Source organism: Anomalospiza imberbis, chromosome 6, assembly GCF_031753505.1.
Source record: "Anomalospiza imberbis isolate Cuckoo-Finch-1a 21T00152 chromosome 6, ASM3175350v1, whole genome shotgun sequence".
In the NCBI taxonomy this organism is placed as follows: domain Eukaryota; kingdom Metazoa; phylum Chordata; class Aves; order Passeriformes; family Viduidae; genus Anomalospiza; species Anomalospiza imberbis.
In genome coordinates, this window is record NC_089686.1 from 53,264,763 (window position 1) to 53,281,818 (window position 17,056).

General features: G+C 36.6%; 1 protein-coding gene across 3 annotated transcripts in view; it reads left to right on the top strand.

Annotated features, from left to right (window-relative positions):
- GAS2 (growth arrest specific 2) overlaps nt 1-17,056 on the top strand; it is an 85,472-nt gene that overhangs the window by 27,098 nt on the left and 41,318 nt on the right. For all 3 annotated transcript variants that reach the window (XM_068194197.1, XM_068194196.1, XM_068194195.1), the window contains exons 4-5: nt 4,740-4,881; nt 13,760-13,823. In XM_068194197.1, the coding sequence (XP_068050298.1) occupies nt 4,740-4,881; nt 13,760-13,823 (206 nt within the window). The remainder of the gene's footprint in view (nt 1-4,739; nt 4,882-13,759; nt 13,824-17,056) is intronic.

The window sequence follows — 17,056 nt, forward strand, 5'->3', positions numbered from 1 at the left end:
GCTGGGCTCAGGGCCAAGGAGAGCAGATGGGTTGTGCCCACACTGAGCCCGCATCTCCACTGAATGCCAAATGGCAGCCACCAGTCATACACACAAGAATTTCTTTTTTGTGTTGTTTAGTTTGGGGGTTTTTTTTAGTGGTTTTTTTTTTTGTTGTTGTTGTTGTTTTGGCATTTTCTATTGTTCAGTAGTTCTAAGGTAATCTAAGTGGTTTATTACAGACTTCCAGAACCGTATTCAGTATCCTTAGCAGGACTTGAAAGAATATAGGCTATTTATTATGGTTGTCTCAGCACAAAGCAGTTTAAAGGTACAGAACTGTCTAGAGCTGGAGAGCTGTGTGGAAGCAAACAAACCCAGTATGATGTCACTAGCTCTTCTGAGCTGTTCCTGGCATTACAAACAGAAGGTTTTTTTCTTGGAGAAGACTCACTAGTTTTCTGCAAAGGCAAGCCTGAGAGCATGGACACTGTGGAAAAAATCCAGAGGTGAGAACTGAAGAGGGAACTGAGAGGTGACATGATTTGACACTGCAGGTCTGCTCTTACACATAAAGTAACTGTACCCTTATCTCCTTTCCATTCTCTCTGAAGTTCTTATGCACAAGTCTGCAAGTGCCAGGAATGCTGGAGCGGGCTTCTTGGCATCTTGTTCCTGTCACAGTGCTGTTCATCCATAATAGATGATCCAGAATTTGTGCTTTTAATTTGACATAATAAATCAAAAATTACAAAGAGTATAGCAGTGTCAGATATTGTTTATTTGGTCCCCTTATGTTGACTATTAACTCAGTTGATTCAACATTCATGTACCACTTCAGATAATCTGGTCCAAGCAGAGATTTATAAGGTTTATATGGGAAAATAATTTTATTCTGTTTGATTTTCTTGTTGTTAAACCAATTTAGAGCTGCTGATAATTAGGTTCAATGAGATTATGATCAAGTATGATGTATGTACAGTGGATGTTTCATGTAACTGGATTGATAGAGGGCTATGAAATTTCAGCCATCCTGGGAGTCTGAGACTTTTAACCCCTTGTTGGGTAATGAAAGCTTTGTGAAATATTAATCCTCCTTGATCTGAAAGAGAAGAGAGATGGCCTGGGGCCCGAGATGTCAGAAGAAGATGGGGAAAGAATCCTAGGTGGGAGGAGATGATGGAGTGGCTTTTGGCTGGACTTTTCTTGTATAGCCATGGACTGAACCAATTTCTCCTGCAACAGAGACTGCATTTTTAGGGGGATGCAATGGTTGGAGCCAAGAGAGTGACCTGCTGCCAAGAGAGTGATGAGGAGGGTGTGGTGGTGCCCTCTGTCTTCAGGAAGAAGATCTCTGTTCTTGAGACCCTCGGCCCCAGGGGAGGAGAAAATGGGGGGGACTGTTGTCCCAAAAATGAGAAACGGAACTGTTCTTTTGGTCCTTGGCAATGCATCCTTAAAGGAGTCCTATGAGCAGTCTTGGTCCATGCACGGTGGTGAGAGCACTGTGACATGGAAAGGAGAGTGTCACAATGGCAGATTTTCTCCAGGCGGTGCCATGTGTGACATGGAAACACGGGAGATTGCAATTGTGTTTCCTGGGGGTCTATGGTACAAGAGAGACTCCTGTCTCCCTTGATGGTCTGAGTATTGATTATCTGAAGGGTGGTAACTTGATTGATGGTCCAAGTTTTGTCTCAATGTGCTTTGTGGGAAATTGGGTGTGGGGAGGAGGAATGTTTTGGAAGGTTTTCATTCTGGATTCAGTGTGTGTCTTTTATTGTAGTTGTAGGGTAATATTTTCTCCTTTATTTCTAAGCTTGAGCCTGCTCTGCTCTGTTCCTGATTGCATTTCACAGCACTCATTTGGGGAAGGTGTATTTTCATAGGGGTACTGGCATTGTGCCAGGGTCAAACCATGCCAAGTACTGAGTATTTCTGATTCCACTGAAACACTAAAAACCACAAATTAATCATCAAGACTTGAGGGAATCAAAATACCTCAATAATAGTGACCAGCCTGCCCTGGGACCTTGACCTGCACTCTCTGCCCATGGCCCAGAACCTCCCTTTTACCTCAGCCCCTCTTCTTGCCTGTGTTGTGAGCAGACCATCTCCAGCCTGGCTGTCTGCTTGCTGGGTTTTATGGCTAGGTCAGTGTCTGCTGCAGCCCTGAGTCCAGCCTTATCTTCTGCTGTTTCTGACTTGCCTTCCCTGGACACACTAGACCTGACTCGGCTCTTCCTCCTCTAATAAAACAATTGTTTAAAGTTCCTGTGTTCCCAGCATTGCCTTATTTGGGCAATCTAGGACTGCACCATTGCCAGTGAGGGCTGCAACTGCCTGTGCTGGGGTCACCCTTTGACCCTGGATTATCTTCACTCATGGAGCAGCCCAGCTGTTGCTGTTCTCTGCCTTTTTCCCATTTTGCTTTGTGCCAGTCCAATATCCCTCCTCACTTTGCTTGTTCCTCTTTTGCACTCAAAGAGGTACTGTTGGGTTGAACCTTCTCTGGGAAATAATTTTGAAGAAGGGATTTCTTTAAGGTTTCTAAAATGTTTTAATGAAATATCATGACATGGAAGTCCTGTTTTGACAGCTTTCCTCTGCAGCCTGGACTAGCTGACCTTCTTCCAACAGGCTGCCAGAGACTTGTATGACTCCTTTTAAAAGAAATGGGTGTACTTTTAAGACTATTATAATTAGAGACTATATTAGATTTGTCTAGTTAAAATATCCTGAGAAAGGGTAGGAAGAGACTGAGATGGACAAATGCTGCATTACTTCTTCCTAGAGACTAAGTTGCTGAGACGAAAATTCAATGGGAGAAACTGTCTGTAGAGTATAAGTATGTGTCTCAGAAGAGATAATTGTTGTTTCTTTGAAGAAATTAGTGTAATATGACAAGAGTGCTAGCCTAAAAAATGTGTCTAGTCCCGACAACTTGTTATTACATTTTTTAAGTAAAGAAAATAATCACTGATATGTAAGGAACTGAGCATTTATTTCCACTTTTTTTTCTTTTTTTTTCTCCCTCCAGAAGAAAAAAAAAAGGGCAGAAATAATGTTTTAAAACTTCATTGTGCTCTGATCCATAAGATTGTTCCATATCTAGAGGCCCTTTAAAGAATTTGTGTTGTATAGTTATTTTCATTTATTCTGGATTAGAGAAGAGCTGGTTTTACTTCCCTGCTTCCTTCTTGCTTTCCCCTCCTTGTTCCAGGATGGTCCAGGAAGTGATATGGTATCTGTGGCATAAGATAAGATTTTTTTGTTTAAAATAACATGCAAATTTGATCGGTGTTTTATATAAATTATAGAAAAATAATAATACCTCCTTGCAAATAGCTTGAACCATAAGTTAATTTTTCCAAAACAAGGAAATGTAAATTGAGTAATTGGAGTAAGAATCATGGGGGAATGAAAGCTAGATGGTGATTTGAGGAATAGATGTAATTGCATAAATCTCTGAGACATATTTATATATCTAAGACAATCTGTTAGTCCTCATTGACATACTGGTAAGTACAATGGTGATTAAGCCTGCAGTTGTTCTATTTTCAGTTTATTTGGCTTATTGGGTAGATAGCAGTGAGTAGCTCAGTGCATGTAGGCATATTCTGCCATTACATTGCTGCTGTCATATATATAATATGTATAATATTTAAACTCCTTCTAAGCTGTGTTTAATACTGATGTTATTATACTGCTAGAAGCTGTTGTAAGGGGAAGCCTACTCCTATGTCTTTTTTTTCCCTGGCTCTCCCCATTTCCAGTAATTTTAAGCTACAAATGAGTTGAGAAACCATATTTGCAGTTTTCTACCTCTTAGCTCACTTTTGATTGAGTAACTACTGACTCCAGACAGAAGTAAAAATTTCATAAATCAGCATTGGAAAAACATTGTATTCAAATCAACATAAGGTCTGAATTCCTCCATGATTTAGGGATCCCTAAAGTTACATAGCAACGTTTCATTTTCTGCCTTCATTTGGCCATGTAGTACAGCTATTTTTCATTTGAGGAAAAAAAAGCCTTAAGTGAGAACTAAATGCTAAGGACTTATTTTTTATGTGTCTCAGTAAATCTACTAATGCAGGCAGCAGGATTGCTGTGGTAATTACTCTGTTTGGTACAGATATTGATGCTGTATCAGTAGCATCCTTTCTGATATTGAAATCATGTAAATGGAGCTACTCTGATAGAGTGAGAGCCTGTCTCTATAGTCCTTGACTTTGTACCAACTAGATTTACAGTCCTGTGTTGTGCACTGGGCACTTCTGGGTGTTGTTAAACAGGAGAAAGTGACCTTTCTGAAGTGTTTGTAGTCTTTGGGCCTCAAGACCCATTCCTTTACACTATGATTATCTCCTAACATAGAACTGAAAGTAATTCACCCTTAATTGTGAGAAAGTTCAGCTCCTAGTTTAAAGTCTGTCTTTATAATTATTTTTTTTTTAATCAGTCAACTGGACCAAACACTAAATCCAAAGCCGGTAGTTACTAGTATTCCTAAGAAGTAGCTAATGTTGGTTCAGCTCTTAACTTCATTGTGTGGACTTTTGTAAGGACTTTTTAGTTGAGAACTTCATGCTGTTAAATTCACTTCTCATGCTTCTTTGCTCGGAATTCTTTAATGGCCAAGGAAATAAGTTGATGGGAGTTACCCATCTGTGCAAAACTTGCATAGTGACTTCATAATACTTAAGTATTATGATAGCATGTATCATTTAGCTAAATAAAGAATTCCTGTTTTTCAGACCTTACCAGTTCGGAAAATTCCATGCAAAGCCAATGCTCCTTCAGGGTCTTTTTTTGCACGGGACAACACAGCAAATTTTTTATCCTGGTGCAGAGATGTAGGTGTGGATGATACCTGCCTGTTTGAATCAGAAGGTTTGGGTATGTATATGTATTTCTTTATTCTTTATGTAATAGTTGGTAATTTAAAATAACTTTTCCTTTGTGTTTAGCCTTGAAAGAAAGATTTTTAATAGGTCCTGACTTGAAATCTGACCTTTGTATGACTGTGTTAATTCTGCTGCTTGACTGCAGAATGAACAAAGAAAGTACACATCACATACTACTCATTTAAGTCAATTTTAAGAGGAACTTAAATGAGAGAAGACTCTTGCTATGTTTTCTTGCACACAAATGATTTTTCACCCTACACATACTTTTCTGAGCATGGAATGCTGTTCCTTAGTTCAATGTATAAGATGGTGCTTTTCTGTTTTGGGAGAGTAGGATCCAAGTGCATGTGCAGTTTTGTCTGCAGACATTTGGCTAGTTGTGGAGATTTAATCAATTGTACAGGAGGCAAGAAGATACAAAATTTTTCTGTTTCCCATGCAGACCATTTTTTCCAGCTGATTCCCTTGTGCAGTTCTGGACAAAAATTATCCAGTACTACTGCTTTGTGGTGTTTCATGAAAAGAATTGTACTGCTCAGGAAATTGCTGTTCTAATACTACATAGTCTGTGTTGTTTTAACTTTTCTTTCTTCAAAGGAAATATTATGAATCTTGACTTCACAGTTTTTCAGCCAAATCTCATGAAATGAAGAGAATCCAATGTTTGTTATCTGAAATCAGATAAAAGTGTAAAGTAGTCATAGTGACAGATCAATTTCTAAGGAAGAAAAATGAACACACTATGCTGAAGCTTCTTTGTTCTGTTGCTCAAAAAGCCTGTTGAAGCTCTTACTTGTGTTGTGACTGATCTATTCCCATTCTTTTACAGTCTTGTTCTGCTTCTGTAGTCCAGCACAAATATTTCTGAGAGAGTTTTTCATTTGTCTGTTCTTTTATCCTGGGAAGTTTTTTAATTACATTATTATATATGTCTGGGAGAAAATGCTTGGCAGAGGACAGATTAGTATCTCGAAGGTGACAAATAGTAAGTTGAATATATGTATTGACGCTGTTTTGTTATTTAAATCTTTAAGATTAAATTCTTATTTGATATGGTAAATCATGTGGAAGATGAACAATAATTGTAGTTTCAATGATTTGAAATGGTGAAGAAGCTGGACATTTACCAAGAGTCTTGTAAACACCAGGAGATGCAGACCTCCAATGCCTGAAATAGGCAGAACCACCTCTGGTTAATAGAATACTTCAAGGCATTTGAAGTTTGTATTGCTATGGTAAGCCCAGTCATTTGCCATTGTTCCACAAACCTATTGTGCATTTTTAAGAAACTAGATCTTGTTTAGAGATGGAATTGACATAGTTGGAACACTGATATTTCCTGATAGTTAATTTTCACACATACACATTGCCTTGACTGCCATAGTAAAACAGAGTGCAAATACAACAGAAAACGTGTGTTCTAGAGGACTTCCTCTCTCAGAAAACTGAAGGGAAATACGACTGAGTGCGCAAGCCTGTACTCTATTTTGTTTGATTAGTGACTGATTTTCTTCACCGATAAAAAACTAGGTTCTGGGGTTTTTTCCCTTATTGTATAATGTACTAATAGAAAAGATTTGTGTTGCTTGAAATAGGATTAGGACTTGATAACATTTTGGACCCATTTTTCTGAACTTAAGAAGGTGGTGGTAATAATGCCTTAAAAAAAAAAAAAAGATAAAAACAGTAGCTATTATTCTCCTTCCTTTAGTCATTAACTCAAAGTTTTGCTTTTTTGAGATTTTCCTAATGCATTACAAATAATGATAAATCTTAACAGTTGCCAATCTAAAGCTTTTATGTTCCTCTCTCTCCCACAAATCACCAATGCATAGGAAGCAAAAATTCAGCAAAGGTAAGTAATATCAAAGGTTCTTTTCAAAGTAGCGAGAAATGTGTGTGAATGACATCTGTGTTTGCACTGCCCCATTGAATTCTGCATTTTTTATTATTAATTGTGGTGAAATTATGGTTACAGAGGTAACTGTAACCATTTTTGTATTTGATTCTATTTTTCCTCACAGCTAATAAACTCAGTAAGTTGGTGTTTAAATTGTTAGTGATAAAGTGGCTTTTTTCTGTCTGTATTGGAGAACCTTATTGTATCAATGTTCTCAACTGAGTGGATTTTTATCCTCATTTTTTAAATCTTATTCTGTGTGCTTTATTTTCTTTATGCTTTATGTGTTATTTAATTAAAGGCACATAGTAATATTTTCATCATGCTACTGTATCATATAAAACATCCTGAGGTCTTTTTCTGGCAAATATGCATTCTAGAATTATAAGAGTGATATTGAAGATTTAATGCACTGAACTCCTTGAATGATGGATTTATGGCACTGATTTAAAAAAAAAAAAGTACCAAGGATATTAAAGATCAGCAAAATTAAGTCTATACTGGCTAAGAAATTGTTATTGTTTCTCATGACTTAAAAATACTATCTTATTGTTATAAGTGCTGAAGTCTTTGAAATCATGCAAGTATAACTGCACACAAATGCATCCATCACACCTAACTTTTTAGCACTGAGACTCAAGTCAAGTTATTCCTCACTGGAATGCAGCTGTCTCAAAGAAAGACCAGAGCAGATAGGGGCATTCCATGCCTGATGAGCATGCAGGTAAGTGATCTTAATGGGAATCTTGAGTATTCTTAGATGCTTGCTTCTGCAAAGGGTTAACATTTCAGGGCTGATCCACACAAGCAAGTGAGCAGTCCTGTTCATGTCGTTTTATTCTTGTCCTTCACTTGTGGACTAATTTAGCAATTTATGTAATTATTTAAAGTTAAGCACAGTTTCAAATGCTTTGTTGGATTTGGGCTATTCAGCTGAGCTAAACAAGGAAACAAGATTGAAGTCTTCAAAATAAATAGAAGGAAAAGTAAATAGAATGAAAAATAGAGGTGCTTGATATACTAGTAGATATGATTATACTATCTAATCACTAGTTACTTTAAATATCATTGGAAGAGAAAGCTCAAAATTTTGAAGACTTGTACTGCTAATTTGTTGGTAGTCTATTATATGATGTAGTTTGTCTTGCTGAATGTTATCATGCTTTAAAATAGGTTAAAATGCGAACAAATTGGAAACAGAGTTTCCTCTTAAGATTTGTAATACAGTCAGAACTGACTGGTAGCAATTTATCTCTAAGTGCAGAGGCATGGCAGGAAAGTCTCAGAGTTAATGCTTTTGCAAAGAAAAGGTGGCTGGGATACCTGATGTATGAGCTACAGCTCACTCATGAACCTCTGTAAAAATTATAGCAACGCAGTACGTAGGGATAATCTTGAGTGCTGCAAAATAGAGGGACACCATGTGTGCTCCCTGCACTCATTGCCAAATTATCATGCTTATCATATTTTTTACTTTTAAAGTTAGTGTATTTAAAGGAGAAGGAATTAGCTTTGTTAATACCAAAAATTATGATCCAAAATCCAAATTTTGATCATCTGTGCAAATCTTGAGGTACAGTGTCATTGAATGGCCTTCTTATGTGGGACTCTGAACATGATGTGCCAACTCCTCACTGAGCAGTGTGATGATATTAATACTGCCTTTAACTCCTTTGTTTCCATAAATATACTTTGTAAATTCCCCTGTAGGGAATAGCCCCTGCAGGTTTTAGGGCAGCAGATCCCCACAGCTTTATGGAAGCATTCTAGATGGAGATATTTGTAATTTTGCTCATGCCTTAATGTGTAATACTCAAAGAAAACTCTTCTTGGAGAAATAAGAATGGTAAGATTTTCTATGATTGCTTTAGTTCAGTGAACATAAAGCATAAGTTCTGAACTCTTTGTGGTAATGGAGTGTTGTTGGGTGATTATAGGATTTGGAACCAATGAATATTCTGCATCTCTTCCATGATAAAGTCTACCCGGCAAGAAAAGGGTTTGCCACTGAGTGTGCTAGCATGCTGATATGTCATCTGCTTTGGGAGTTGTTGGATGCTGTTGATGGTTAATGTTTTGTGCTTGTGTATTCTATGCACCTCTACACACATTATGTGACATGGACTTCTTTTGATGCAACTAATTGATTTGAGTTTCATGGACAGGTTTCCTAAATAAATGCATTTCGTATTTTAGTGGAAATAGTAAACTGAAGCACAAACACCTCTGATCTCTCTTTTAACATTGTTGGTTTAAAGGTTATTTTAAAAAATACTCAAATGTTGCTTGCTTAAAAATATTTTATACATAGGGAAGATTATTTTTTAAATTATTACTGTAGTTTATCTGATTTCAAGATGCAAGTTTTTTCTGTTCTTTTATACTGAAACATCTACATATTGTAATACCATGTTAAAATTTACTTGAAGTTGCATCAGAACAAGATTTTGTCCCATCTTTCACAATTCTTTACTAAACTACTCACAATATTAGTGAATATGTCTAATTTTGAGGACTATAGAAGCATCCTAGACTCTTTGTTGCTACCACTGGATTTGCATGTTAAACTAATGAATTTCAGTAAATTATTAGTGTTCAGATGACTCTGTATCCCTTCTACATTAATTCTTTACTATCCTTGGATCTAGTATGTTTGACACCTTAATTGTTTTGAGATTTCCATAAGTGATTGATCTGAATGGGGCAGGGAATGTAGGGGAAGCACAAGTGTCTCATAGGATAACTCTGATGCAAAAGCAAGGGTAAGTTTGTTTTAAGTTAACAGAGTGTTGACAAAACAGTATTGGGTTTTTTTTAAGAACAAAAAGCCTTCTGTAAGATCACAATAAAAATTAAAGGAAAATGTGAGAGACAATAGGAAGAAGGATCAAAGGACCATACTTCTGGAAAACTTTCCCTAAACTAATGTGAGTTCTGATGGCAATTGGAAGCTTGTGACAATAAATACTAAGGCACTTGGTAAAATTCTTTGCTTCTAGTGGGATAAGAAATGCATTAGAAACAGAAATATTATCTACTTTTTATGATTCAGCTATGCCTGATATCTTAATCTTTAAAAAAAAAAAAAAAAAAAAACAGTTTATGTTAGAAGGAAGACTGACTTCATTAAAAATGGTTTATAAAAGTGTTAGGAGCCAAGATTTGAAACTTGGCAGGAAGTTGTGAGAATTTTATTTCTGCATTGTGATTCTACTAATTTAAAACAAACACAAAACCACAAACAAAACAAAAAACCCGAATGTTGTTGTGAACTTTCAGCTTAAACCTGTTCAGTAAACACATGGACTGCATATGCATTGTGTGTTCTGTCTCCTCACACTCACAGGCTCTAATAATGCTGAAAGCAGAGGCTGCTCCTCCTCTGCTTCTCCTGGTAGCATTCAGGCACTGAGGTAAGGACCTTTGAGGAAGCACAAAGGTTGAGTGAACAAAAGAGGAATACCTGTAAAAAGAGAATGGGACAGCAACAAGATGGCAGCAGTGTGAAGAAATGTTATTGCCAGAGAGAAGCAAGGATGAAAACTTCCAGGAACTGAAAAGGAATTATTGTTAACAAAGAGCGGCTGGAGGTAGCATGCAAAGATGCAGGCAATGAGGATGGCAAATAAGAAGCATTTAAAGAGATGAGATGAAAATTGAAAAGGCAGGACACCTAAAATAAGCCAGATTTGTTTCCACTATTTCTCTATCTCCCCATTGCATTCCTGTCAAGCAAATGCCAACAGTGAGATTCTCTAGAAAGATAGATATTTCCATTCATTTTATGCAGGGGATCTGCATAAAATAACATTTATTGGTCTCTGAAGTCCCCAAATACATATGCTGTATAGTCCTCAGGAATGCTATTATTTTCTCGTTAGAAGCACTGTCTTATGAGATGACCTGATGTTTGTTTTTGTGGTTGGTTATTGCCTGCACACATCTTCATCCTCTAACAATGATGTCACTCTGCCTCATTGTTCAGTGTGAAATGCATGAAATGTGTCTAGATTATGTTGAGTCAGACTTGCTAAAGGTCTATGAATTTTTTTTGGGTAGATCATTCTTTTACTTTTTTAGTCAAATTTTCTTCTAGCTATATGTTTATGGATCTTTTTGCAAACAGTGGTAGTTGAACCTCTCTTTTTCTTCCATTCCAAAGTCATTCTGATGTACATATGTATGAATTGCAATTTACTTGGTTTGACTATTCCAAACCCAGTTTATATTTTGGGGTATGTCTTACTTCTTAAAATCAAGTTTTATTTTGGGGCTGTCAAAACCAGTTTAAAACCAAAACAGCAGAATACACTTCTAGGGTCATGAATGTAACACTTTAAAAATACTGATTACTAGTAAAGGTAAATATTTAATGTAATTACTATGTTGTGGAAAGGAAGACAATTGAAAATAGCTGAATGTCCAAGTGTTCATCATTTATATTCTTAGTAACAGATGGCTGAAGAATAAATATATTTTTCCTAGTGCAGTGCTTGTTTAGTTTTCATGCTCTGCAGTTTCACTTCTGGAAATATATTTGGATGAGATTAGAGGACAAATGCATACCTCTCAAAGGGCTACACAGACACTAGGAAAAGATATTGGGATGAGCATTCAACTCACACCACTTACACTTATTCATATCCATGGAGCTGCAAGTTGAAGTCACAGAGGCTGGAGGTCTACCTCGGGGCATTAGTTACCTAGAGATGTTCCAGTCTCTTTTGGGTTTCATACATACATAGAACAAAGTAATTGCTTTCAGAGCTTTAACTAGACATTAAAATATCTTTTTCAGGTATGGTATTTTTTCTTCATGCATTTAAGTTAGGTGAGTCTTTAGATTACCAAAAGTTTATGTAGCTGATGTCTTGACCTTAACTTACTCAAAAAAAATTTTTTTGATGTTGTTCAGGTTTTTTCTGATTTATACAAAGAGTCACACAATTACTTTTTGGTCCAAATTCAATCTGAAGTGTAAGGTGCATTTTTTTTAATATTGTGGAAATTTTTAAAACCTGATTTTTACTTACAATAGCATGAGGACTTTACTTTAGTAGGTATTTCTGAAGAGTAGATTATAATGTACTCCTAATTACTATCTTCTCTTTTCTTCTATTTTTCCTTTCTTCTTCTTGAAGTTTTAGCGAGTTGATTATACAAACAGCCACAGACCTTTCTTGATTTATTGATTTTGGATTTTGCTTATATGCTTTGCTGAACTTCTTTACTGAACATTACCTATTCTGAATCATGGAGGAAAAAAAATATATTGGTTTGTAGTGGTGTTTCATAATTGTTATAACTTGCTTCTGAAGGCAAGGGTAACTGAGGTTCTTGCTAATACAAGAAGAGGCAGGTGAGAGTGAAACCACACTGAGCGACTAGTGTTTATATATATATATATATATATATATATGTATTTGGCAGGTTTATTTTAGATCAGTTTGGTTGCAATGGAAAGGAGGCATGTAGCCATTTTGGCTACTATCATCTATAGAAATGCAGCAAAGTTAAGAAAATACAGAGGGAAAAGAGAGAAAGGATAAGAACAGAGAGTGAAGTGAGACTTAATTGTTGCAATTTCAATATCTCTTGTTTAAAGTGATGGTCACAGTCTTGATCTGTTGAGGGTGGGGTAAGCCCATGAAACACCGGGTTCAGTGGGTTAAAATACAGTCAGGTTCAGGTGACAACATCCAGGATACCACCCCTGAGGCGAGGGTGTTGCACGGTCTGTTCCAACACTGGATCAGGTGCAGTCCTCTGGTGGAAAGCCTCAGAAATTACTCTGGGCACGTTTTGGAGGATTTTGATCGTTTGTGACACCTAAAGCATGACAGGTGCCTGTCACATCAGCATAGCTGAGCCAGTTATGCCCCATCAGAAGTGATGTATGCCTTCCAGCCCATGTGAGCGTCCCAATAATTTCCACAGAAGGGAGTTTTACACCTCAGCCAGTTATGTAAGGGAGGACATTGCCATGATAAAAAGCACTATTCTACTTTGCAGAATCTGCTTCTTATGAGTCTTTTCCCTTATTTGGCTCAAAACCCAGTTTGTTGCTAAACAGAATTTGGTTTGTCATGGTCATCCTCTGGTGGTGGGTGCGCACCACCTCTGTGCCTGGACCGTTCTTACACAGTTGAGATATTTCACCACCACACACCCAAAAACTCTCCCCCTCTCTTTCCAATAAGGAGTGCAAACCTGGCCTCAGCAAAGCACCTGCTGCTTTTGCAAATGGATGGTTGGGACATTAACCCCTAACATTTCAATCTCTCACATTAATGAGATGATCATGCTGTGTCACAGCTATTTCTGAATCATAAAAAACCTATTCTGTGAGAAATCCAGGCATGCAGACTTGTATTATATGTATGTATGTATAAAGAAGAAACTCTTTTTTGTCTGTTTAGATTTTTATACTGTGAAGAACTGATTCCTAAAGCATTCTAGTTTCATATTTACTTTAAGAGTAGATGTGAAAAAAATTCAGGACCAAATTTATAGTGAGGTACATCTTTGTTAATGCAGCTTTGTTATTTTTTAAAATTAAATTGGCTAAGAAAAATAGTGATCTAAAGGATATGTATTCTCTTAGTTTGTAGAAACAAAAGTATCACTCTAATGTTATTATTTTTGACTTTCTACAAATTAAAGTGTTGTGCCAGATCTCTTGATTATTTTTAAATAGTTATTAACTCTTTGCAGATTACCAATTACCCCAAATAATTATTCAGTGATTTAGATAATTAAATGGAGCTTCTGAATTGTCTGAACTCTGAGAACCACTCATCAATCCCATCCTTTTTATACCAATAAAACTCTACTGCAAGCCAAAGAAAACAAATGTTTATCGGAGTCAAGAGTAACAGATGTTGATGATTAGGTTCCATTCCACCACTAAGATCTTTAAAATCGCTTTTATATATCAATGTTTTCCATCTTCATTTTGCTTTTCTAGTACTCCACAAGCAGCCAAGAGAAGTGTGCCTTTGTTTGCTGGAACTTGGAAGAATTGCAGCAAGGTAGGTGAAAATATTTAAAGACTGTTGAAATATTTGCATTCTTGACAGCAGGTGATATTGACAGACATATTAAATCTGCACATCTCAAGCTAACTTTTGTGCCCATTAGGTTCAAATAGAATGTTTGTCTTGATGTCACTCTTGAAGGCAGTTGCTAACAAATATTACAAAATATCAATATCTCAATGAAGACATTTGTAGGTTATCCTTCTATTAGGAGAGGAAGGATTTGAGATTTTTTTTTCTATAAAGCTTTGAGCTGTTTTCCCTTCAAAAGTCAGATCTCTCTATAAGCAACTGCAATTTAATGAAGTTTATTGATAATAAGATGACCTTCACATGATCTAAATCTGACCAAGATGATTTGTGGTGTGCTGGACCTTCAGTGTATTGTAATGTTATCTTTGACTTCAAGACAAAGACTTTTGCTAAAAAATCAAAATCGCAGTAACTAGAATGTGATTTTTTCCCTTTCTGCAGATGTAGATTTAACTAGCATAGTGCATAAGATTTACTGAAAAATACATGAGCAGCAGGACTGCTGCCCAGTCTTGCATGTAAATTGCAGTTGCATTCATTAATGTGTGTAAAATAGCAAGTACCTTGCTATTCAGATAGTTTCGTTAATTTCAGAAGAATTCCTTGTGGTAACAATCAAGGTGAGGGAGACCCCCGTTTATTCCTATTTTAAGAACTAGTATTGGCTGTGTTAAAATTGCATCATGTGAATTCATATTTTGTGAATGAACTCACATGGAAAACTAGAAGTTTGTCTCATGGTCAAGTTTCAGAAAAACCCTTGCTGTCAGTGGAAGCTTGCATAGGAACAGCAATGATCAAAAAAATAGTGATTTCAGGTTTTCAGTTATTTTGTTATCTCTAGAGCTTGTGTTCAAACGGCAAATTGTTTTCATTTCCCACAAAGATGAAAGTATTTTGATCTGCAAGTGCATAACAAAAGTAATTTTAATGAATCTTAATTTACCTGGGCAAACAAACTGTGCTTTCAAGACCAGTTTGGAGATAGATCTACCAGCACCCAAAACCTCTGTGCCTGGGGCATAACATGTCAGGGGTATCTGTCCCAGTTGGTTACTTTATAGTATCCAGCTTCCTCAGGTAATGCATGGTTGTGGTTAGGCAGTGTTGGACTCTGCTAAAGTTGGTTGAGTTATATTAATCTCATTTTGCAGTGAGATTTGATGACTCAATAGATCTACAAGGGAATGAAAATAGAATCTTATCCTTTATATTTGTCTTAAGCTTTCATGTCTCGGATGCTTTCTGTTACAGACATGAAAAGAAGTACTGAACAAATAAATAAGCCATGCTTTCATTTATTGTGCATATCTATCCCTTTACCCTTAAAATATTTATATTGTATTTTTTATTTATAATGCATGAGTATTACCATATGTCAATAATGATTATTTTATATATTGTGTTTCTGTATTTATGTTTCTTTATTTTAATTTTATTTATAGCTTAGGGGTCAAACAACATGTCTGTCTACTTTTCCCTGCTCTAGTCTCTCTTGAAAACAAACAAATCCCCATTTATAATCTTGTGCACTTCTAAGGTACACAAAAAATGAACTGGAATGTCAGGTTAATATAATTGAAAACTAAATATATGATGCCTGTTTTGCCTGAGCTGTGGTAAATTAGAACTGTATGGGAAAGGAGAATTGATAATTGCCTTCTTTAAGTGTAGGAAAGAGCCCATTAAAGTGAGGTTGCTGTGCTGCTTTAAACAGGAGAGAAGTCAGATGTATGCTTTGTAAAGCAAACCAGGTCTGTTTGCAGTCTTAGGGATCTGCTTTCCAGAACAGGAGCTGTAGAGATCTTTGAAACAAAGTGACTTGGTCTGTTTTTAAAGAACTAAAAGTGTAAGAGACACTGAGTAATTTTAGAAGCAGAAATATATGTTCAAAGTGGCTTACTCATCACAAGGGCTCAGCCTTTGGCACACTTTGCCCAGCTAGATTACTGTTAGTCTTCAGGTCTGTAACTCCCAAAAGTCAACCTAAGCTTTTTTATTTAATGCAAAAGGACTTGTGTTTGAGGCACAAGTGAGGAAGAATGAGGATTGCTGGAGGAGGAGTTAAATTGAGGTCTGTTCTGCTGAACTTGAACTTGTATTCAACAGATACTCTCTGGAGAAAGGGAGACAAGTGATCATTTACCTTTGCTTTGGTAATGCTTTTAACACGTTATCTCATAGTGTCCTCTTAGACAAATTAGGGGCAGGTGGTCTTGGTGGATGGACTGCACATTGAGTGGGAAACTGGTGTGACCACTTGGCTCAAAGAGTGGCAGTTCAAAGATATTAATAAAAATACAATTGCCTGATAAATCATCCTGAATTTCAGCTTTTTATGAAAACAAGGTTCTGAGATCATCTGCAAAACTTCAGGAGTTAAAATGAGGCCTTGTGTCACTAGCAGATGTTATGTCAATACAGTGAGATTTATGAGAGAGGGAAGTGTCCTACAGGGTGGAATTGACCTCTGAAAATGCACAGGACTATTGCAGTGGGTTACACAGGTCCAACATTCTCATAAGTATTTGAAAGTTAGCGATTATACAATGGAAAACAGCTAAATTATTTTTTCTGCACAAAGGATGAAGTTCTTGGGTTACTGTTAAACTCTGCAGAGTTAAACAACCCTCACAGGTCTTTTGGAATTACTGTTGAGCAGTTTCAATGTCTTTCTGCTATTGTATTCAATTTTACCTTGATAAAAATGGAAAGTGGTGCTCTGTGAAGTCTAGTAGAGATCATGTTACAGTCCAATGCTGCTTCATGTGTAGTTGTGAGAAGCCAGGCTAGAAAGGAGCAGAAAAGGAAATGCTCAGCATACCTTCCCAGAATTTGCACCTCTACCCCTTTCAGAAAAGACGTGGCTTTTTACAATTACAGCTTTCCAGCAACTTTGCTTTGGGTTCATACAGCATTTGGGGGGGAAAAAAGTGTGTGTGTTTGTTTGATTGCTGATTTTATTTTTCAACTGTTCGTCAGAGGAATTAAGAATATTTTAAGTACAGGAAACTTTAAAAATCTGTCACAAAGACAAAATTTAGAAACTATGAAAAGTAGTAGAAGCAAAGAGGCAACATTTCTTACAGTGGAAGAGTTTTATTTGATGAGTAAGGCTGTATGCAGAAGTGGGCTTAGAGCCCAGTGGGGAATTACATGATTTACAGCCTGTCAGCATCTGCAGACAGACAGGA